At 40.5% G+C, this 24103-nt stretch overlaps 1 protein-coding gene across 2 annotated transcripts in view; it reads right to left on the bottom strand.

Annotated features, from left to right (window-relative positions):
• ncanb (neurocan b) overlaps positions 1 to 24103 on the bottom strand; it is a 187216-nt gene that overhangs the window by 30129 nt on the left and 132984 nt on the right. For both annotated transcript variants that reach the window (XM_038716258.1, XM_038716259.1), the window contains one exon: positions 1934 to 2047. In XM_038716258.1, the coding sequence (XP_038572186.1) occupies positions 1934 to 2047 (114 nt within the window). The remainder of the gene's footprint in view (positions 1 to 1933; positions 2048 to 24103) is intronic.

The raw sequence follows: 24103 nt of genomic DNA, 5'->3' as shown, positions 1-24103 counted from the left end.
GTCTATGTATGATCTGCACTACAGGAGGGGCAGTTACCAAAGTTACATTTGCTGCGGTGAAAGATCAAAAGGGGCAGCTAAGAGATTAAAGGAGCAATTAAGTATTACACTTCAATGAAGCTGGTGGACTTTCAAGAAACAGAAGATCAGTGAAAAGTGAAGCAGCAGAGGCCGAGATATCCTGATTTTTAGTCCCTAAACAGGGACTACATTTCCCACAATGCATACCATCTTTCATTAAACCCTTCCTGCCAAGTTAATGCCCTCATCTTTCAACCTCCACAATGTCAGTTTGTAATTCAGGCTTTCCTGTTAAAAATGTGCAGTCTCTGCACCCAAGCTGAGATTTTCTGAAAGCTCCTCCAGCAGCTGATGTGTGTCAGTGGGTGCTGGTGTGCCAATCTACTGTAGTTCAGCCAACAAGCCTGCACACATGAAGCGAAGTGAAGAGATAATTTGAAGCTTAGTTTTTTGTTCTGAAAACATTTTCTCTGTTAGAGCCGACCAGAACTACTGGAGCTTCTATGGCATTTAAAATGTCCCGCTGTAGCCTGCTGCTTCTTTCTGGATTTGCTCTCCTAATAAAAAGCAGAGCGAGACAGTGGAAGCCAGACACATAGGAACAAAAGACAGATTTTCAAAGTCACAACTCTTTTGAGAGTCAAAGTTCATGTTAGATCAGATGTATTTTGGGATGGTTTTATTGTAATTCAGAGCAGTCCAGATTCCTAAACTTTCCCTCTCCTCTCCCCTGTTTTGTCACTCGTCTCCTAAAAATGTCTCCTTTGCTAAAATCTCATGCTCTCTTCATCTCTCCAACTCTCTTTGTTTTCATTCTTTAATTTTTAATTGTGCTATTTTAAATCTTGTGTTTAAAATGATGTAGAGTTTGCATTATTCACTTTATTGCATTGTTAGTTAGAAAAGAAACTCCAAACACACACATTTATTTCTTTCCTATAGTATCCCTGTACCCTTTTTTCACTATATACTAAGGCTCATTAGTTTAAGTTTTTATTTAAAGAAAACAAACCAGGAATTTATCAGTGTTAATTTTTACTATTAAAAACTGAAAAGTAAAAAATATGAAAAGTAATTTAATAATTTGTTAAAAATGCCTTTTGGAGCAAAATTTTTTATAGTTTAACCAATATAAGCATCTTCTTACAGAAGGAAGCATAAAACATTTTGGCTGCATTAGCACATAAAATCCAGGTAAAAGGGTTTTTGAACCACTCAACAAATATCTGGGTATTTTTCCATTCAAATAGGCAAACTCCCAAAACGATCTACCCTAATGGACAAAACAGCTGTTGGTTTTTCCTTAGTGTTGTTTTCCACTGACATGTCGGCCATGTTTTCATGTAACATGGAGTTTGTGAATAGCCTCCTTCACGGCCCCCCTTCTCACAGGGGAATGCTCATAATGAGAGATGAAACCAGCTGGACACAGGTGTTCTGTATAAACATTATTCCAAAGGGCTTTCCTCTCCCTCATCCTTCTCTGCCTCATCCTCCTCCCCCACCTCTTTGTCTTCTCCCTCTGAAATCGCCTCCTTGGTCTCCATTTACACATCCTCATTAACTCTGTTTTTCTCAACGTCATTGTTCACCTGTGTCTAGCATCATCTTCTTATCCTTAGCGACCTCTTCATACTGCTCTCCCCTCCCTACCCCCTCTCGATCTCCATCCCGCTACCTCCACTGTCGCGTCACCTTGCTTCTCCACCTCCTTTGTCTCGTCCTTCCCTTCCTTTACTGCCTTGTCTTCTTTCTTTATCCATTTTTGCCATCTCTCGTCAATCATTTCCACCTCCATCAATAAACTTCTCCCCACCCTCTGCTTTCTCCATCTCCCGCTCTCTTCTTCCACCCAACACACACACCTTGGACAAGCAAAATGAGAAAGCAGAGATTTTGTCCACATTGTTACCTTTCTCACAGGTAGCTCCTCCGTAGCTGGGCAGACAAAGACACACAAAGGAGTTGATCTCATCGATGCAGGTTCCTCCATTCTGGCATGGATTAGACTGGCAGTCATCAATGTCTGGAGGGAGAGAAACAGGGGGGAGCGAATAAGAGAGGGGGTGAGTCAGATTAGATACAAACACACACACGCTTACACTCACGAAACAGCACTTTCCAAATGGCTACTTTTTAAACTACCTGCCGCAGCTTGTTACTGAGCAAACCCCTGAGAGATCAAACTTTTGGAGAGATTAGAGGTGTTTCTGAGAAAGTTGTAATTAAAGCGAATTGATTGAACTTCATCAGTGAGCGGTTTGGGATGCACTGAAGCGCATGATGCTAATTGCAATGTGTTTGCAGGACGTGCCGCAGTTCTGCTGTCAAACCTGAGCCGCAGGAGCGAGGAAGAGTAAGGAGCGGGGTGGAAGGCAGGAAAGAGAAAAGAAGAGAGAGACGTGGAGATGAGAGGGAGGAAGATCTTCCTGAGCTTCTATCTTCACCAACAACACCGCCCGCATTGATGCACCAGCTGTCTTGCTGGTAGCTACAAAAACTGTACGCAAATCCATTTTAATATGTGTACCAAAAGGATGCGGGACGGCATCTCTTAGATGTAATGTCAAAATCTAGTCTAAATGTTTGTGCACAGTTTACACACACACACACACACACACACACACACACACACACACACACACACACACACACACACACACACACACACACACAGACATATTTCACTGAGCCATTGCAAAGGGGAGAGTTCTCATTCTGTTGAAGAATAACTGTATTTCTCTGGCTGATCTGGGCCCCGGGGCAAAATCATTAAAACTGCAGCTGGTATCCAACAACTGAGTGAGTCCCTGGGGCCTTGGCAAGGGGTCAGGGGAGGGGAGGGGAAGTGAATGGAGAGTGGGGAGGCAGGGGAGAGTCCGAAGAGTGAAGAAATATATAAGGATAAAGAGAGATGCTCAAAAATATAGAGAATGGCGGGATGAAGGAGAGGTAATGAAAACAAGGGTTGGGGGAGAAAGACAGAGGAGATATGTAGCTGCGAGTCTGGGAAATTGGCAGGTTTCAGGTTAGGATTACAGGGGCTTTGCAGGCAGACAGCGTTTGGGTTGGAAGAGTCTGTTTGGATAAAACAGCGTGACAGCTTCATTGCTTGTGCCCCGCTTTGGGCTGGCTGATATTAAAGGCTGAATTTGATGCAGGAGGTAGAGACCCAGCCAGAGGAGTCGGAATGAGATGGCATTTGTGTTGGTTTAGCGTATCGCCGTTTATCCGTGTATAACTGTCTCTCCCTCTGTCTGACTCATGATGACAAAATGAAATACAAAAAAAGAACAAAATAACATATTAGGAATGACAAAAGAGACACACCTCCCACACCACAGAAAGTTTTCAGTCTGGTTCAGATAATCTGACATCAAGGGGAGGGCTGATCCTTTTTTTTTTTGCTTCGGCTATAGCAAAGGCTTGATTCCTTTTCAGCTTTAAAGGGCTTTCCACTGATGTTTCAAAAATTTTTTACACAGTTTACTTGAGTACTACTCAGAATGTAAAACAGTTAAATAATGTCTTCAGTAGCTCTGGAGAGAGCTACAAATGTAGGAATGCACCAAAATAAAAATCCTTGGCCGAAGCCGAAACTGAATATAATGAAAAACTTTTTAGGGTTTTTTACATTCTTTTCCATTTATTTTGCCAATTTTTTTTTACCATTGCAAAAATGAAATAGTCAAAATGTGCTTTTTACTCAGTGTTTCCCACAGGATTTGGAGAGACTATGGTGGGTGGGTCCGAGGCCCGAGAGGGTCTGGTAAAGTAAATGACATGTGTCCATTTACTTTTAATCTACACACATGTAATATGTTTTATACTTTCTGTGAATATAATCCAGTTAATCTAATTACCATATTGTATAGACACCTTATTTTGAAAACCGGACGTTGAACAGTGTCTGCAAATGGCGATTTTTGTGTCTTTCTCAGACACTTTAAAATGCTTCCACACTGCCTACATCTCAACGTAATTGTTCGGCAAAATTTATTCGGTCTTTTGACTTATTAGGCCGAACACCAAAAGTGCTTTTTATGCTATTTTCGGCTGATTAATTACGTTTGCCGAACATTCAGTGCATTCCTAGTTATTTGAGATTATTTGAGTTTCAATTCACCATTAAGACCCAGCAATCACAAATCACCACTGAGCGAAAACATTACTCTGCAGGATTATTGGCCAATTGTGACAGTTAACTGCCATCAAACAAGAGGCTCCAGTGTCTGAGGTGCTTGACCATGCAATGCTTTGTAGCAAAGAGAGGCCACGCTGAGTTAATGGTGTTAAATAGTGTGGTGTTGAAGTAAAAGGACAAACAGCAGTATTTTAGTCCAACCAGGCATTAAGTTATAGAAAATTAAACTGCCTGCAGGAGATGAGGTGTGATGACAACAAAGTGGGTCAAACATAAAGTCCAAGTGCACCACTGTGTGTTCCACTTTAAGTATTTATGGTGCAAATAACATGGACAGCTGGACAAAACAGAATGATATGACCCAAAAAGATCCTAAGGATGACTACCTGAATACAAATCCCTGAATGAGCCTCTGAGGAACTCCATGTAATTGAAACATGATGTATGATGAATGATAGACAATGAAAATAACCCTCCATCTACACTGTGAACCAACAGATGAGCAGTTTGCCAGTTTGCTGTTTTTAAAAAATGCCTAACATGAGCCAGCATCTGGCCTCATTAAGCACTGTAGCGTTGGGGTAAGGAGTCGAGTAACCACCTGGATTTTAGGAGCACTGGGGGGTCATGAAAGTACAGCTCAGAGCATCAGCTATTAGAAGGGCCACAGTAGGCAGGTAGATATTATCTGTCATAGGAACCGAGATAATGTTACTGTAGACACTGGCAGCTGGCGTAGGCTGACCTTTATTTCCTCAAGTTGTCTGAAGAAATTCAAGCACAAAGGTGATCATTATACCAAATTAATCCTTGCAGGCCAACTGAAACTACAGGTAACATGATTGGGGCTGTCCGCTTTGTACTTGAAAAGATGGAGATTATCCGTTGAGGACCAAACAGTAGCTTTAGATTAAGGTATTGTACAAGGTATTGTTTCACACGTTTGCTGTCTTTGTACAGAAAAGTATATAAAGGATAAAAACTAGAGCCACACCAACACATCTGCTGGGCTGACATATCAGATACTGCATATATTAGCTTATTGCATATATACTGGTATCTGTGTATATGTCAGCAGGTAGCTAACAAGTACATTGCAATACAGACATGTCAAAGATATGTTTGAGGTAATTTAGAAATGTTGTCTCCAATCAGAATCAGAAATACTTTGTTGATCCCCAAGGGGAAGTTGTTGTGTTACAGTTGCTCACGTTGCAAATCAAGGCATTAAACAAAATAAATAATAATAAAAATTTGGCAAGTAGAAAATGGAAATAGAAAAAATAAAAAATATAAATTTAAATATCTAATTAGGAGTGTGGAAATATATGCAGTATTCTACAGTATGTGACAGAATAAATAGTAGTAATAATAAATGAGTACTGGTAATGTTGAGAGCTGGAATGGATTTCAATCCATAAAAATTGTAGTTTAAGGACAAAAAACAAAAATACATTTTGGAGGGATGAGTATTGCACTGACAGTACTGCTGTGTCTGACCAGCATGTCATGGAGTGGGTGAGAGACATTGTCCAAGATGACACCAGAGACAGAAAGTCCAGTCCACAATGTCACTGCTCCTTCCGGATTAGTTTGTTGAGTCTGTTAGCATCGGCTACGCATAATCTGCTGCACCAGAATACAACAGCAAGCAGGATAGCACTGGCCACCACAGACTCATCAAACACCCTCAGCATTGTCCGGCAGATGTTGAAGAACCTCAGATCTCGCCCTTCCTGTAGAGGAGTGTTCTTGGCCCATTATATCATTTATCCACCAGGGAGCACTGATGATGAAATGTGCTACACTGTACATATCTTGGTCACAATTTCACTAACTGTAAGGCTCCATTGTCATCAAATGTTTTTTTTTGTACATAAACACAAAAAGTAAACAAAGAGTATTGGTTGATATGTTTTTAATCTGATTTTTTAAACCCTCTGATTATGGCCTGCAAAATCCTGTAACAGTCTTGCTACAATAAAAACACACATCTGTAACAGTCTTAACTCAAAGTGCTCAGTTGGCCTGGAGATGCTATTCTGTGTGTGAAGTATTGAACGTCAATCACATTACAGCAGATGTTGGTATTGGAGATGCAGTGGAAAGCTCTGAGGTATTTCCAAGGTCAAGCCATAAAAATACTCTGTTTAGAATAACACCTCATTAAAAATGACATCTACTCATTCCTCCTCAAAAAAAATTCTGAATCTATGAACATGCCAACATTGTTCATTTGAGTGACTACTGGACACAACATCTCCTACTTTAGTGCATTCTCAATTTATGTGTGGTGCAGGCTTCAGGTTTCCACATCACACTTGTTGAAGTTGCATACTGGGCCACGATTGGCTTCTTAACTAGTAGAGAGGTCACAAAATCATTCTCACAAGTACACTTAACCCATTTTAACTCCTCATCGGCATCAGTTTGTAATGCACTGGGGATCCCTATAGTGTCATAGTCCAACACAGTGGGGGAAGTCCTGTAGCGTCAGGTTTTGAAGGTAAAGGTACAGTATATGATATTTAATAGAAAAGAATGAGTAAGGTGGTGGTTGGGGTGGATGGAGAGCCAGAACCTGGTCTTTGAACCAGGAGACCGCGATGTTCATGTGTGAATCAAAAAAGTCAACATACATTTTTTTAATTTAAGTTAAGCAAGTTATGTTAGTTAACTGATGTACGTAGTTATTTTAACCCAAACCATGATCTTTTTCTAACCCTAACCAAGAACTTTTTTGCCTAAACCTAACCAAATTGCTGCATTTCATAACTTTAACAAGGTGCCGTTTCAAAATTGGCAATGTTTCGCAACACTAGCGTTTTATTTTGAAAGTCTTACGGACGTTGCATATTTATTGTTGCTAAGCTTTGCTAACTTGACTGCAGAGACCTAAATGTCTAAAAATTACACAAAAGGGGTACCCAGGGCGTTTATTGGAGACGCCAAAGGGCCTTGACCAAGCGTCAACATGTGACGAGTCGGGAGAATGTGTTGTTATACTTATCAAATTCATAGCACAGAGACACTTTCCCCGTTCAGCAGATAAATGTGTCAAACTCTCCACGTACATCTCACTAAATCTTAATAACTGACTTCATAGTTATTCAGGTTTTATGAATCCCACTGTGCACCATATGGCTGTTATAACAGATTGTTCCTTAGCTTCTATCTTCCTCACCTCTACTCTGATGGAGCGATGAGGGCCACAGCGCAGCAGGCCTGTCCACTCAAAGACCAATCTGCTCAACTGGTTTAATGAAAGAACCACCTAACTTAAGCAGGTGGCAGTGTGTGTGTGTGACTGTGTTTGTGCATTCGTATGAGTGTGCCCACCATTCTCTGGCACACTCCCCAGTACAAAAGAATCAGGCTTGGGCACTAGCACAGTCTTCAGGGAGTCAAGGAGAGCAGTGCTCCACTCATCTGCTGGCAGAGAAATGGATGGAAGGATGAACATGTGCCAGCCATTGTGGTAATTGCTGGGTGCAGCAAACACACTAGGGACACTACCATCTTGTCTTTGAGCCAACATTATTAATTTGAGTCTGTCATGAGAAACAGCAAATGAACGTGAAAAGTTGATGTGGTTAACAAAATGTCAGAGGGGGGATGCAGAGCTGAAATTGAGGTTTAAATGTGGTTCGCTGATGATTGAAAAATATATCGTTTGGATGGGAATGTTTGATTGCGGGATAAATATGTAACCTGCTCTAATGGTTTATATTCCCCCTTCTCCATGTGTAATATCTGAGGATTGCTGGACAATTTGAGGACGGAGGATGGGGAAATAGAGATACTAAGAGCAGCTAGACAAACCGGGGGCGGTGTCAGTTGACGGAATATCTGGAGGCTTACTGCAGGCATGTGTCGAAACCAGGGTATGAATAATTGAAAAGGGACGGAGAAAGAGATAGAGAGACAGAGAGGAAGAAACAGTGAGCAAACAGAAATAGGGTGGGAGTAGGCCCTTGGTCAGCCTTTCCCCATTTCCCTTTTGGAATTATTTGTCAGTTCAACAGATCAGATTAAATTCCTATTACCTGTATACTTGACCAGAGCTGTGTCCAGCCCAAGATCAACTCCATCACCTGCCCATCCTTCCCCAAACACTGCTGTCCCTCAGTCGTCTCGGTGACTTTGCCTCTGGAGGGTCCTTTTCTACTTTACAACTGTGAGATTTATGCTTTCAATTCTCACCCTAGCCATGCTGTTTGTGAATGCTCGGGCCAAATAAAAAGCAAACAGCTCTTTTTCTGCATTTTATAAATGAGACCTCAACTTCAATCAGCAATTTCATGGCTATGAATCCTGGGTTTAGCCAGGAAGGGTCCAGCAGACAGAGAGAGAGTGCCCACTCAGAGGGTAATAAAGGCTTGAAGAGAATAATCGATATTTCAGCCAAGGACTGGCATGCATTAAAACATGGTATATTTTTTTAGTAGTCTAGTAACTATGCCATAAAAAGAATGGTATGGTTAGAAGAGCCGGAACGTCCTATACTGTAACTTTCTGCTACAATGCTGCATAGTTAAGTAGGGACTGATTTTTGAAAAGGACAAACTACAAGATACATTATAAACCTCACATTATATATGGTCTATTTTCCTTTTAATAATGAGGAAGTGAAGAACATCTTGTGCTAAAATAATGAGGTAGAATCCGGACTAATAGTGGCTGAATTTTTCAGAAGATTTAAGAGGCTTCATCTCCAGATTAAAGATATTCCCTTTCAATTACATAAAACGACTCTAAATGAGTATAAGAGAATCCTGAGAGGTCTATAGATTAATTAAAAGCCAACATTGGACATAAATGACAACATAAAAGCACCGCTCAATGGTTTTGAAGCTGTTGGTAAGATTCCTCCAATAAGGCATCAATTGAGTAGCATGAGGCATAATGAAATACCCTAAAATTGATTACACTTTTAATGAAAGTTACAACGAGAAAAGATCAATAAATTCTGACATGACATTTGGATTATGAAGATTATAGTCTACAATTGACTTTTTGAAGACACTAATTCCTCTCAGTGGTCTAGTGAGGACTTTATGCAACTTAAAGAATATGAACGACTGGGTCCTACATGAACATACACTTCTCTTCTTTAATTATTTCACTTTCCCTTTTCATTAGTTTACCCCCTGAAAATCTTTTTTTTGCTTGACCTCCAGTAGGGGTGTGCTATATTGACAAAAAAAGGACATTTTCTGGGATGTTGTCGATAATGCTAATCAGTTGATAGTTGGCATCCTTCAAAAATGTGTTTGTAAAAGTCTAATATTGTAGCTTGCTCTTGTTAATAGGACTGATTGTTGCTTACTAATGACATTAATGGAAATGGTCTTATTTATTTACTTAAAACTGAAGCATTCAAGTAAAAACAATATAAAAACACTGAAATCACAAGTGCAAGTATTGCTGACATCAAACAGTGCAAGTATTTCAAGTGTCGCTATTTTAGCCGTCAGTTCTGTAGTAGCTGTTGTCGTAATGGTTTTCATTCTGTCATCATCAGTGTAGCGGTGTTTGACCCGGAGTTTGTTTTTGTGCTGGTACCTTGGCTGGTTTAGGCCTGTCGTGGACAGCTGACTTCCAAAGTTTTTTTCTGTTCGGTGGTTAGTTGTGATCTTTACTGCAAATAATTTTCAACATAGCTTGCAGAATCACGTCTTCTGAGCAACATCTGTCTTTTCAAAGCCAAACCACCTCCATGTGAGTGAGGTTGATCCATCTACTGGTGCTGTTTGTTCACTCATTTTAAACTTAAGTCATTAATTTTTCGGCTTGTTTAACTCTACCACATGTGTACTGCATGCATAACGCAGTGAATGCTCGGACACAGTGTTTCTGATTGTTTTTTGCAAAGTGAGTGACGTAGCCTACTCCACAATATCTGCTCACACATCGTTAAAACAACAATGAAGATAGAATCGAAGACAGTGGTGGAAGAAGTACTCAATTTTCATAGTTAAGTAAAAGCACTGATACCGCATGAAAAATGTTCATCAAGTAAAAGTAAAAGTCATCCAGTATAAACCTACTCAAGTAAAAGTAAAAAAGTACCTGGTTTTAAAAATATTTAATTAATCGAAAGTAAAAGTACTACACATTAAAATCTATTGATCTTACAAAACGCAATCTATCCTTTTAAATTCATTCAAGACAGGTTTGAATACAGTATTGTAAGTTGTAGTGAATCTCAACAAGGAAAACTGAGTCGCAAGAGGACAAGTGGATATTTCCTATATGTGGGGAGGATAATTATTGCTCTGCTGTTGTGGTAGTATCCCCTTCAGACCGTCTGACAGACACAGAACCCCATTTGGGACTTTGGGTATGTTAAGATAAGACAAGGAGGCAGAAACCAAAACTCTCGTGTGGAATGTAACGGAGTAAAAAGTCGGATATTTGGCTTTGAAATAAGCCAGTAAGTGAAAGTAAAACGTTGCAACAACTAAAAATACTTAAGTAAAGCAGATATCGAAAAAAGCTACTCAAGCACATTAACAAAGTATTCTTACTTAGTTACTGTCCACCACTGATCATAGATACCTATCGCACACCCCTAACCCCCAGTAATGTAACATCTCATTTGTCTGCAGAGATGTAGAAGTTTACTCCAGGATGTGTCCGTACAGTGTGACATCACTATTGGGTGTGGTTACAGAAGGTGTCCACACCAAACCACACCTATCAGAACCACATGCAGCCATGCGCAGGGCTGAACTTTTGTTTCTCCACAAAGGTAGGAACTAGAAGCCAAAGTGCTGCGCTTCTTGTCGATCCTTTCTAGGTTTAAAACAGAGTTATTTAGGTTTGCCACATATGACACTAGACTGAATGATTATTTTTCAGTGTTATCCAAAAAGATTCAACTGTTCCCCTGTTAACTCTTTTTGCAGGCTAATAGAAGATGAGTTTGATGAGTGTTTAAATTAAGACCTTTTAGAATATAAAACCTGGTCCTGAGCTGTCTCATTGTGGGTAAAAGGTGAGGTACAGGTCATATACATGTCACGCTTGGGTCACTTGCAGAGCTAGAAACAGAATGACCTCTTTCTCTCAGATCCTGACAACAGCTGGTTGAATTGAAATGAGGCGTTGCCTAGACAGCCAGGGACGAGAGATATAGTACACACTATCTTCCCTTATAAAGTTTTACATGTGTGAAACAGTTTTATCACTCTGCACTCTGCATTTTTCTTTCTCCTCGGCCGAGCTCCAATAAATATTGCTGTGTTAGACATCCAGAGTTTCCTTGAAACCTTCACACTGTCATCCCAAATGTTTTATTATTTTAGATTATTGTATGTGTTGTATCTTTATAGTTATAGAAGTGTTTAAGTTCTATTTATTGTAATATTTAAAAGAATTGTCTTTACACATGTTGAATATTTTTGAAATGAACATTATGATACTGTGTCAGTGAAATTAGGCCAGAGGTCAATACCAGATAACTTATTCCAGGGGCGTTGCCAGGCTCTTGAAACATTGGGGGCAAATACATTGTCTAGACAATGACCGGCAACATTTATATTTACATGTTCTGATTAAAAATATTGCTGGGGACAATTCATTAGTCACTGACAAGCCCTGAAGTTGTAATCGGTGTTTTCTTTCTCTCTACCCCTCTGTCTTTCTCTCGTGCTCACTCTAAATGCAGGCATGCTGAGTAAGGGTGGGGGGGTCACGTCATATGAACTTCAGACAAAATGTAGAAATATTATTGTGAGTAGCCTACTTTCTTTAAAGACCTGTGAGACAGGGTGCGTCATGAAGATTGCATATTCATACAGAAAATATTTTCGTCGTTGTTCTTAGAGCTCCAGTCAAAATATTCTGGGCTGAAGCCCAGGAAAAATGACCTGGTGACGCCGATTACTTATACAGGTATTTTGCTGCACAGATTGGGCCTTTTATTAGTTCAGTGATGAAAGCGACAGCCTGAAATATCTGTATTCTGTCCTGTCCTCCCCTGCTCATTAAAATGAACTGAATGCCGTCGGACTCCTTTTGGTCATCTTTTTGGTTGCGTAGCAGTGAGTTGTTCTGCAAATGTCCTATTCTCTACTAAAAACACTCTTAAATATTCACCCACAACATCAAATAAAAGGAAATGTCAAAGGGAGAAGCATTTGAGATATTTTTTACTTGGCATTCGTTGGCTTTGACACAAAAATAGCTACAATTTCCTCAGCGCGAGTCTTACATTGTTCTTTCTGGATGTGACTTTAAGTGATTGCTGTTCCAGTGTTTGCTATGTAGCTGGAGTGCAGTGGAGAGGCAGTAAAGATACCAGTTGCCCATTTTGAATGCCAAAACTACTGCAAACATTTATGGAGAGGGTCAAGATTGCAGCCATTTGCCTGTCAACCTAATGTCTGTTTGAAAGAGCACTGAGAAATTCATTACTACATCTGACCTTTTTTCCTTTTAGAGCTATTTCACATTTGAGGGAAAACTAAAGGCGAGAGAGTCCTGTTTCTGCAAAATGTCTCAGGCGTAATTGCTTTAGTAAATTGTGAATAACTCTGACAAAACGATCTTCATTTAGTGAAAAGATGGAGAGGAAAAAGGAGAGGAGGAAAGGCATTAAGGAGGAAAATCTGGACATTCAGAAAAAGAATTAAAGACATTTCTGTGCACACATTTACAGTACGGCGTGTTTCTGTGATCACATGAATCACAATTGTGTTGATTCGTTATGCAAGTATACATGTGCAGATACACAAGCTGAGGGTGGAAGATGAGCAAAGGAAATCTCATTATATGTTGCGTATAATCCATCCGCACTCAACTTCTGCCAGCCAGTCTACCCTAACGGAGTTGGATCCTTTTGGAGTTGAACTAAATGCCAGCTGTACAGGTCAAACCACAGTCTGATCAATTACACAGGGAACCTTTGAACCTCTAAATGCCACCTGGAGACTTCACATCTGACAAAGTGGTATGGAGGGCATGAAGCGACGATATTAATGGGACAGTGGAAGATGTTTTTTTCGTTAGCCACACGGAAGAAAACGCACATTCTGTGACACACGCCCATACAGAAACACACTCTAACAAACACACTGGGTGCCACTCTGACACCCTTATCAGCCAACAGCAGCGACAGATCTGGTCACCCTTTCTACATTCTCCTAATTGCCTCCGAACCACAACTGACATTATGTAAAAATAAATTGACATGACATCCTGTAAAATGGAGGCTTTGAAATGGAAATGTTTGTCACACAAAGGTTTTTGCTGAAAGGCTCTTTGTGTTTGTCATCTTTCATTGTGCAGAACCCTGGATGATTGACTTCCTTTAGCTAGCTGCGGGGCATTGACATTTCCATGCCCTTCTACAAAGATGGATACCTTTCTATTGGGCCGCCGCTCGTCCAAACAGCATGCGAACTCAATGGACCATGTTGTGTTGTGTCAATAACTATAATGCTGGTGTGTGCTGAGTGTGTACAGCAGAATAAATGAATATGAGCATAAAATGAATTGTTGTGTCTTTATATGATTGTATGTGTTTGTCTGCATAACAATTGTATGAGTGAACAGTGTAAGAGAGAGAAAGAGTTTCTATACCGCTCTCAAAGAATGTTTGGATTCTTGTGGTTGTGTTGGCACAGCACATTGTTTGTGTTTGCAGAATGGATCTCCACAGCTGCAAGAATAAACTTGATTCATGTGTGCTTTAGTACGTGTATGAATGCAAAGTGGTGCTCTCGCCTCCCACTTCTAATTATTTTGTGCAATAGTCTCTTTCTGCCCCCACACATGTAGATAACTTTTGGCAACAATAAGTCAAAGCTGTACAAATCGATATTTTTATATCACCAATGGATCAAAGTAATATGTGTAATGTGAAAGGAGTAACTTGTAGTGACAGACCCATGCAGAATTATCATCTGACTTTGCAGTTCCCCTCAACTCTACAAAGTGTTTTGGCATCTTTCAGCTTTTTGTGCTGGTTCCGGCCTGCCACTTTAATATTTTGGTTCAGTCTCAGCACTCTCATCGAATCTGTTTGCAGCAGCACAAAACAGCCGTTTTCAGCCAGAAGCTTTAAAAAGAAGTCTCTAAAGGCCAACTACCGACCCAACACAAACAGCAGACAGACAGAGTAGGTGACTAGCTGGTGAACATAGTGGAGCATTTAGCAGCATTTTCCCTCAGGAGTCAACACAAGTATTAGTCTTCCATTCACCACATAGCTAGAAACACAAAGAACACAAAGCCAAGTGAATGCTGATGTTGCTTGGAGGATCTTGTACTGGTACCATCAGACATCCTTCCCTTGCAGCGGCTGAAAAACAATGCAGGATTTATCTGTGTGTAAATGGATTTTCTGCTTTGTCCCAAGATTTGTTTCTTCTGCTATCTCAGGGTGGATAAAAATGTTGGCGCAGCCCAGCAGAGGAGATTTGAGAATAAAGTTTAACAGGTGTTCATTTTAAGCTTTTTACTTAGACATACCTTAAAGTACATATTTTGTACATTTCAAATTATTTGGTTGCAACACGGTGATCAGAAATGGAGACAAGTGCTCCGCGATTAAACTGCAGGCGCTCTATGGATAGTAACCATAGCCTATACTTCAGTTAAAATGATAGGCTACATAACTTTACCTGATAGGCCTTCATCTAGTTTTGCGGGAATGCTCTGCCATGCGAATTCCCTCCTGTTGATGTCCTATTTAGTAAACAGTAATAGATTCTAGAAACTGACAAACAGCGAGGATCAGTCTCTCTTTTCCAATGATTTCTGAGCCGCATCACATACAAAAAGTTCAAGACAATTCAACTTCAGCAGCGTAGCGTAGACTGTTTCTGCTGCTCCCTCACAAAAGAAAATGTTTCTGCTGATACCTGTTCAGACAAAAAACAAGAAAACAGATTTATATATGCAAACCTGCTCAGAAGGTGCCTGTTATGATGTGATGATAATGGCGCTGGACTCTGATGGTAACTTGTTTTAACAAGCTAGATAAAAGGTAATGCCCTGACAGTGGCAAATAGCTTTGGTTTTTTTCTATTTGATTTGATTACATTAATGTTTAAGTTGAGACAAGAAATATTTTATTGCTACTGTATAAAGGGAATACTGCTGGTAAAAAGCACCTTATTGGTTAAAGTGTTTGCAAAACACGTTATTGCACTTTTGTGTAAATAGATATAGAATTATGACTTGAATGAGTTATTATATCCCTAGAGTAGACAGTGCATGCTGGGCTTCATGTTCAATCACTGCAGAATATGCGTTAAATTAAGTTTCTAAATAGACTTTTCAGCTGAATTTTCAGAGTAAACATAGCATCAGTCACTTCTATTTTTAATATTTTTGGCATTTTGCCTTAATTTGACAGACAGGACAGAGGATAGCGACAGGAAAACAAAGGAGAGAGATGAGGGCGACACGCAGAAAAGGTCTGCAGCTGCATTAAGGACTCAGCCTTGCACATGGGCCGCACACTCTACCAAGCGAGCTAACTGCGCCCCGCATCAGCCACTTTTAATGAACTTTTCAAAAAATGACATTATATATTTCTGTTGAGCAAATAGCAGAGAAAGGTTAGTGAACTATGTTAAGCTTATAAAAGTGTATGTATGAGATACGGTATTATATAATACAATACATGCCGTCACGACCGCCCTGCTGTGACAAATGTTTTGAAATTTGGTATGGGAGTGAAAGTGTTTTTGGTTTATTTTCCACCTTTTGGTTTAAATGAGGGTTGCCTGGTGTGTTTTGGTTTTGTCTGTCTGCTTGTTCTCTCTCTTTGCCTCTTCCTCTCTTGCCTCCCTCTCTGCTCTCCCCTGTTATGGGCGTTGTCACAGACTCTCTGAGTTGGCCCCAGCATACACCTGCCTTCCATCCACAAATACACATCTGCCAGTCTGCTGCCACCACATTTAAGAGGAGACCTGACATCCAGTCCCTGCCGGATCGAAGTCATACTTGTATGTCTTGTGCAAACTTATTAGCCGACTAGCTAGAAACTTTGAGAAGCCTGTGGATTTTGTTACCTGCCTGTTTACTTGCCTGCTGAAGTCATTCACCTGCCTTTCTGCTCAGGAGAAACTCCACCGGACCTGTTCACCATAATCAACCAGCAAAATCACTCTGGAACTCTCTGACATGGAAAACACAGCCTGCCTCTGCCGGTTAAGATGTCAGCCAGCTCAAATCCTTGACTTCAGCCCTAAGCCCTGCTGCAGCCAGTCCTTCCCCACCTACACATTCTGCTTGTTGAAAATAAATCTGCTTAAATGTATCTGCTGTTTCCGGTCGGCTTCAGGGTTCTTCACTAGAAACCTGACACATACAGAGAAAACTGTAATACGATTAGTTGTCAAGACAATCTCACCTCAAGGTCCATTTAGTTGCTGTTCTGGAGCTTTTGATCATATCAAATGATCTTTATTAGCACATGGAGTTTGCCTAGGTGTGAAAGCTCCAGAACAGCTACTAAATGGACCTTGTAGAGATTATTTTGTCACCTGCCGTTTCCAAGATCAAGAATAAATTTTCAGTCTCAACGTTAAGGGTGAGAAGTCCTTAAAGTGTTGAGAGAAAAATGGAAATTTACAATCCATGAGCTTCTTGCACCCTAGTTGACTATTTGCAACAAAACGTTTGATTGTCCATTGGTGACACCTCAAACATTTAGCTATTTGAAGAGTTTTGCATCCGTCTGAAAGGTATGTTACAATTTTTGCCTTCAGTGTCAGTTAAATCTCATTTTGCCAGAGGAAAAGAAACTGCCTAATAATTATGAACACCTTGATATAGGTTGTTGATCTCCTTAGGCCACATTCAAATACACATCACCTGATATGCTAAAATCCAATAAGCATTCAATTTTATACAGCTTGGAGTTGGAAAACACGCATAAAAATTATGATATGGTCAGAATACTCACTTGTCTAATAATTGTGCACCTAGTGTATATATGTTTAATCTAATATGCAATACATATTGCAAATATATGCATGTGTACAGCGCCTCTGTGTCTCTTTGTGCTTGTGTGTTGGTGTGCTTATGTGTGTTGTGTGCTTGCACTGTACTATACAGTCCCGGGCCTTCAGCTGTGTTTGGGTGCAGGTGGATAACAAAGGGATCAAGATCAGCAGGGAGAAGAGGAAATAGAGAGACTACACAGCAGTTCTGGTACAGCCCAAGGCTCTGTGCTGCTCTCCAGAGAGCTCAGTGCAACGCTGATCAACCTATCAGAGGATCCAGCGTCTGGAGAAAAGTCCTTCATCCTGGGGTTTCTGGTGAAAATAGAGAAAATGTTTTATCCTCTTTACTTGGCTAAAACAGGGATATGTTACCTCACCACTAGCCCCAGACGCAATTACATCTTGGAGCCCTGACAATGTACTGAGAGCCTCACACAGGCAACCATCCAAATCGTCGGGGTTTACCAGACTTTCTAGTGCGTTGAGGGAACGCTAGCAAAGTGAGCCTGAAACCTGCCTTGTAGACATTTCCCAAAAAATCACACCTCGCCATGAAATATAAAAACAGCAAAAGATTCATCTCAATTCATGTGTTGCAATGTGGATATGTGAATGTGCATGCGTCGGTGGCGTGTGTGTGTGTGTGTGTGTTGATGCGTGTGCCCACAGTATGTTTCAGACAGGTTTTTGCTTTGGTTGACAGCGCTGCTGCAACATTCATAACAGCCTGGGAAAATGTAATGAGGTAAAGTGTCACAACATCTCACATCGCTCTGCTAGCCTTCAGTTCTGACAGCCTGACTCCGCTTGCTGAGGCTATATGTGTGTGTGCGTGTGTGGGTATTCACTGGCTCCATTTTCAGTGTCTGTTTATGTTTTGTGTGGGAGGGGGGCATTGGCCAGGAAAAAGAAGCCAGGGACAGTAGAAGCCAAGCAAGCTGCCACAGTGCCACCAGGATCATACAGCCTCACTGTCTATTTCTATTTCCTCACAGAATGAGAGAGATTGAATCTGGGGACAGTGGAGGACTTGGAAATAACAGGAGAAGCAGAATAGATCCAGAGAATGATCAGCATTTGTAGATCTTCTATTCCTCCAAAGGAAAAAGAGGAGCCTTTGCTCGCTTCATTTCTCTTTCTCCACAGTCATTTCCTCTCCTCCTCCTGCTCCTCCTCCCATCACTGCCTTCCATTCTTCTTTTTCATTAGTCACTCCAGAGTCTCTTTTCACCGTCTATTTTCTCTCCCTCCCTCTGGAGATCTCTAAATGGCAAGTTTATTCTCCTTCGCCCCGTGGGTCTTACCAGGCTAATTTCCTTTGAGTCAGGAGGGTTTACAGGTGTCCCTTTAGGGCTCCTGGTGTTAGCAGTGGCAGAGTCCCTCTGGGCCGTGTGGGGTTTGGCCTGTTCCTTGACAACTTTATCTGCCCGAGACGCCCAGGGTGTGATCATTAACACACCTTACCTCAGCTTAAAGGAGCTCCACATCTAACTCTTAAAATGGATTGTTTAAACTATCACTTTTCTCTCCCTCCTTCCTTCTCTCTCTCACAGTTTGCCCTGGCTTCTTCATTTTTCATCTTCCTTCCTTTTTCACTTTTTCATCTTCCTTCCTTTCTCCCTTCCTTCCTTTTTCTCAATTGCTTTCTTCCTCCTTTCCTCTCTTTTTACCGTCGTCCTTCCTTCCTCCCTATTCTCTTTCCTTCCCTCCTTCCTTCCTTGCTTCCTTTTCTCTTGGTCCTTACTTGTGTGAGCGTACGCACTTAAAAATACAATACCTCTACTCTTAAAGTAGAGCAGTTCCCCAGAGGGGTGAATGACAGGCTATTCTTTGCCTCCTGTCGCTATTTCTGACATACTTAAATAGGAAACAGTAGAGTGAAATTATCTATTTTTTCCTTAGTGCTGTCAGAATCAATTAATCACTGGCAATGAAATTATATAAGGGTGTGTTGGAGGGGGCTCTGATGTTGAAACTTTATATCTATCTCTGAAAAGAAAAGGCTCATGAACCAAACAAACGGCCTCTGGTAAATCTTGGTCAAGGACTTTATCCTTTCAATCATCTAGTTATTGTCCGGTTCCCCGCTATGTGTTGTAGCGCCGTCATCGTGTTATGTTGAGTGTCTCTGCTTTTTCTGAGTGTTGTTTACTGTCGTCTTGGATTATTATACCCGTTTTGGTTTTATGCATCACTTTATGGACTACAACCTGTGTTTGGACTCTTGCCACCACTACACCTAAAGCTGTTTTTCTATTTCTGTTGGAATAAACACTGAAAACTGCATCAGCTCCTTACCTCCTGACCAACTGCCTCACCGACATGCAAACCTGGATGCAAACCAACTTCTTACAGCTCAATTACAATAAATCTGACATGATCATCATTGGCCCCAAATCACTCACAAAAAACACCAACAACTTCAGCCTTTCCATCAACAACTCCACCTTGTCTCCATCCCGACATATCCGCAACCTTGGAGTCATCTTTGACAGCAAGCTCACTTTTGAACACCACATCAACCATGTCACCAGGACTGCCTTCTTTCACCTCAAAAACATCACTCACCTTCTCTGCTGCCGAAACCCTAATCCACTCCTTCATTACATCCAGAATTGACTACTGCAATAGCATCCTCTGTGGTTCACCTGCCAAAGCCCTAAATAAACTTCAGTATATCCAAAACTTGCTGCCCGCCTCCTCACCCACACATGCACCCGTGACCACATCACCCCTGTCCTCCAGAATCGTCACTGGCTCCCTGTTCCCCAACACATTCTGTACAAAATCCTCCTCCTCACACATAAAGCCCTCTAAAACAAGGCCCCTTCCTACCTCACAGACCTGCTCCACCACCACAATCCCTCCCACAACCTCCGCTCCTCTGACACTAACCTCCTCTCACCACAAATCAGGACCAAGCACCATACCTGGGGCGACAGAGCTTAGCGACATGGACTCTTTCAAATCACTTATCAAAACCCACCTGTTTAGACTAGCTTTTAACATCAAATAATGTTATATTACACTTGCTGCTGTTTGTTATTTTGTTATTTATATGGTCACCACTGGCTCTTATGTATTTCCGCACTATACTATACTGTTTGTATATTTTATATTATGCTATTTATGTTTTTAATCGGTTTTAAATGTACATAACTTCTGCTTTTACCTGTAAAGTGTCTTTGAGTGTCCTGAAAAGCGCTATAGAAATAAAATGTATCATTATTATCATTATTATTATTATGGCGTCTTGCGTTTGGGCCGAAATCCCTGTTTTCCTGCCTCGGCTCTTGGCAATCGTAATGCTTGCTTTCTTGCTTCATCTCTCTCTGTCTCATTCTTGTCTTCTGCTATTTATTTTTTTCAAATATCTGGCCTGCTACCATGGAGATAAGGAAAAAATCCTTTGTATTATTGGCTAGGTCACTATATTGTGTACAGTATGTGTTCTTTTGTGTGTGCATGTGTAGACTATATGCGTAGGGTCTGTGTGAGGATCCACAGATCCTCACAAAGATGAAAAGATGAAGAACATCCTTGCAAACGCGGGTTTTGAATTTGGAATTTAGCCATTCTCCAGTTTTTGAAGCAGAAGTTTTAGTTTTAAGACTCACCTTATAGACAAAGTTAATTATTATTGTTGCAATTGCTTTTAACAGTAACATACAGACCTGTACAGTATTCAATTTAAGTTTGTAACAAGCAAAATCACTATTACCTTGTTTCTACATGAACATGACTGTGACTGTCGATTGTAATGTTGCTGTTTGTTAAGGTCCTCCCAGGCTCCTTTTTATGTAAATAAGTCAGTCAGAGAAAAATCCAACTAAGCACACATTAAAAAATATGTAACATTAGTGGTATATCTGACATGAATTACTAATAATAATCATGACATTTAAAGGAAATAGCTATATTTACTGATAAAAGTTGCCCACTATACTATATACATACACTATAGACCAGACAGAACGCATTATTTCAGTGAAAGGAGACTTTTTTTTGTTGTTTTCTAGTTCCTCTTCATCTCAGAGCAGAAAAGCATCTGAAGTCATTGGAGTTTTTTTCCTATTGTCAAATCGGATGACAATAGCGGATTACCAACTAGTGGTGGCTTGACACCCAGAGCTGTGATAATATTACTAACCATTGTTAACATGATTTGAACAGAAAACAGCAGGCCTAGAGGCAAATTATGACACGGTGGAAATTAGGGTAAGATTTCAGGTAAGTTGTTTCCATTCATTTAAATTGTACTAATCGTTAACTGGTAGCATACAATTCATGGTTTGTGTTTAACTAAAGTTAGCTCACGTTCATCAACATCAACTTCATAACAGCCAATTACAACGTAGGTTTCATGTCATCTGTCAGATGTTAGGCTGTTAGATAAACAGAAGGCTAACCCAAAATATAGAGTTGATGTCAAAACAAACTAACCTACCACCTACAACAAATGCTCAGCTGCTCCACAGGACCAACGGACTCCCTGTAGCCTAGTTAGTGGTCACTTTTGTGATGCAATGAACATATTAACCAGGCAACAGCCAGGATTAATGTTCATTGTTTCGCATTAATGTTAATTAGCTGCAGCTGAATATATTTGCCAGTGATTGTGATTGACCTTTTTCAAAGCAGACATTTTAGCATTTCACAGCAGGAAATGCACTGGTGTAATTGATAACATCAGAAATGACTGCATTCCATTTAGGTGAGCGCGTTACAGGTACAGTGTCTGCTGACTCATTGTCATGGCTTCCTGGCACATGTGATAGAACAGAGCCATTAGTAAAGAAATTAGTTTCACCTGTGCTTTTCCTGCTATGACTAGTAAGAGTGGCTCCTGTGAAAAAGCCTGTTTGACACTGTTAATTATTAAATGTTATGTGTTATCAATGACAGAAAATTACAATTTAAAAAGCAGCTTTTGCTACTTGAAGATTGCACTCAAATTTCCATAAAAAATCAATCATTCAGCCCTAGTTTGGTTATTTAAAAGGTGCCCTGTTGAGTTTTCTTGTAAACAAGCAAAGGTTATGTTATGTTATGTTTTCTGTGTTACTCTCCAAAACTCACTGTCCGTATCCTTAACATCTAACAAACATGTTGAGTGCATTTCTTTCATAATAAAACATTTGCAAAGCTGATATTTTAAATGGTACTTTGTTTACATTGTAGTTCTCCACAGGGTACCTTTTAAGATGAGGGGTCATCAAATGACAATGTGTTCATATGTGTTTTTATGTTTGTGTGCTCTCTCAAATAAACTTAGCATAATGTGATCCATATTTATACATGATACAAGGTACAGGGTTGTTTATTAGTTATTATACAGCACAAGGCTGCATACCAAAATGAAATTTGGAGTTCCTTCATGCTACACACACAACAATAATCAAGTGTACGCCTATATTAAAATATGGTAACATAATAAAATAAAACAATATATACAGTTATTTATATACACATATACATATATATATACACCCATTCCACAGTGCATTTTTGAACTTGCATCTGGCGTGAATGTAAACAGCAGCAACCAGATGATATTATGAAAGTTTCATCTTCACAATAAATAGTCTGACATGATATAAGTTTGTGTCCCATGTGCAGGTGTTTGTGTGTGTTGTTGTGTGAGTGTTTCTGGAACGCTGATAAGGCCCCCTCCCCCCGTGTAAAACCCAGTTCCCCCTCTTCATGGGAAATCAATTTGTCCCGCTTTCTACATGGCCAGCATTTATATGCTTGACTTACTCCTACAGCTGTCACCCAGTGTATACAGAGTCATTGCCTTCCTCCAGCACACACACACACACACGCACACACACGCACACACACACACACACACACGCACACACACACATACACACACTTACTGAGCTAAACCAAACACATATCTGCCATATGCATGAATATTCATTCACTGTACCTGACACTTCAGCAGACGAGTATATTACAAAGAACAACAGTAAAGATGAGGCAACTCAAGGTGGCAAGTGTGTCAATGGAAAATGTGTGTGTGTGTGAGAGAATTTGAATTGAATTGAATTGAGAGAGAGAGAGAGAGTGAGAGTGAGAGAGAGAGGTAAGTCCTGGCAACTAGGCCAGCAGCTCATTAATCTACAGGTGTGTTTATACCAAAGAAATACTGCATGCAGCACTCACACACACACACACACACACACACACACACACACACAGACCGTGCAGCTCATTCTCATTCAACTCTGCGGCCAGTATGTCCTTTGTTTCTCATTGTCCTGAAGAGTTTGGAGAGGAAGGAGTGCCTATGCTGATTGAAAACTTTGAAATTATGCCATCCAGCTAACTCTTTTATAGTGTGAACAGAGTTTAACTGGACACTGATAAACACACCTGCAGGTGCTTGAGGTTGTATTTGTATGTGGGTGGATCTGTGAGCTTCCTTGTGTCTGTGTTTGTTGCTAAACTATTTTGTTAGATCATGACTGAACGTGTGCATTTTCATGACTGCGTTTGTGTGTATTGATTACGGCTGGGTATCGTTTAAAAATGTAGGTACCTTGAAGGTATCGAGCACCGATACCCAGTCCCAGTATTGATCAGTTGTGTGTGTCTCTTATTGTGAGTATAACTGCTTTTGTGTTTGAGAATGTCTACGGATCAGTCCCTGAGATAGCTGCGGAATCATTTGATCCTCTGTTTTTTGGCATATAGTTTTATCACTTTTATTATGCCTGAGCGTTTGTAGTGCTGACCTAAGGGTTATTACTGCATGCAGAGGGCAAGATCTGGAAATTTGACACATGCATCCATTTTGGCATGTGGTTTATTGGTTTGAGCATGGACAAGGTCTCCTTAGACTTGTAGTTGCAACATTAAGGTTAAAACTCAATGCTCTACCTGTTAAATGGCACACTGATTTTGGAGATGGAAGCCTATATGTAGAGGAATAGTTCACTGGTTTAGGAAATACGCCTACTTGCTT

Source organism: Micropterus salmoides, unplaced genomic scaffold (assembly GCF_014851395.1).
Source record: "Micropterus salmoides isolate LMB-PRFRI ecotype aquatic unplaced genomic scaffold, ASM1485139v1 Ms_hic_scaffold_13, whole genome shotgun sequence".
In the NCBI taxonomy this organism is placed as follows: domain Eukaryota; kingdom Metazoa; phylum Chordata; class Actinopteri; order Centrarchiformes; family Centrarchidae; genus Micropterus; species Micropterus salmoides.
The sequence above is the reverse complement of the archived record's forward strand: the minus strand, read 5'-3'. Positions and strand labels throughout refer to the sequence as shown.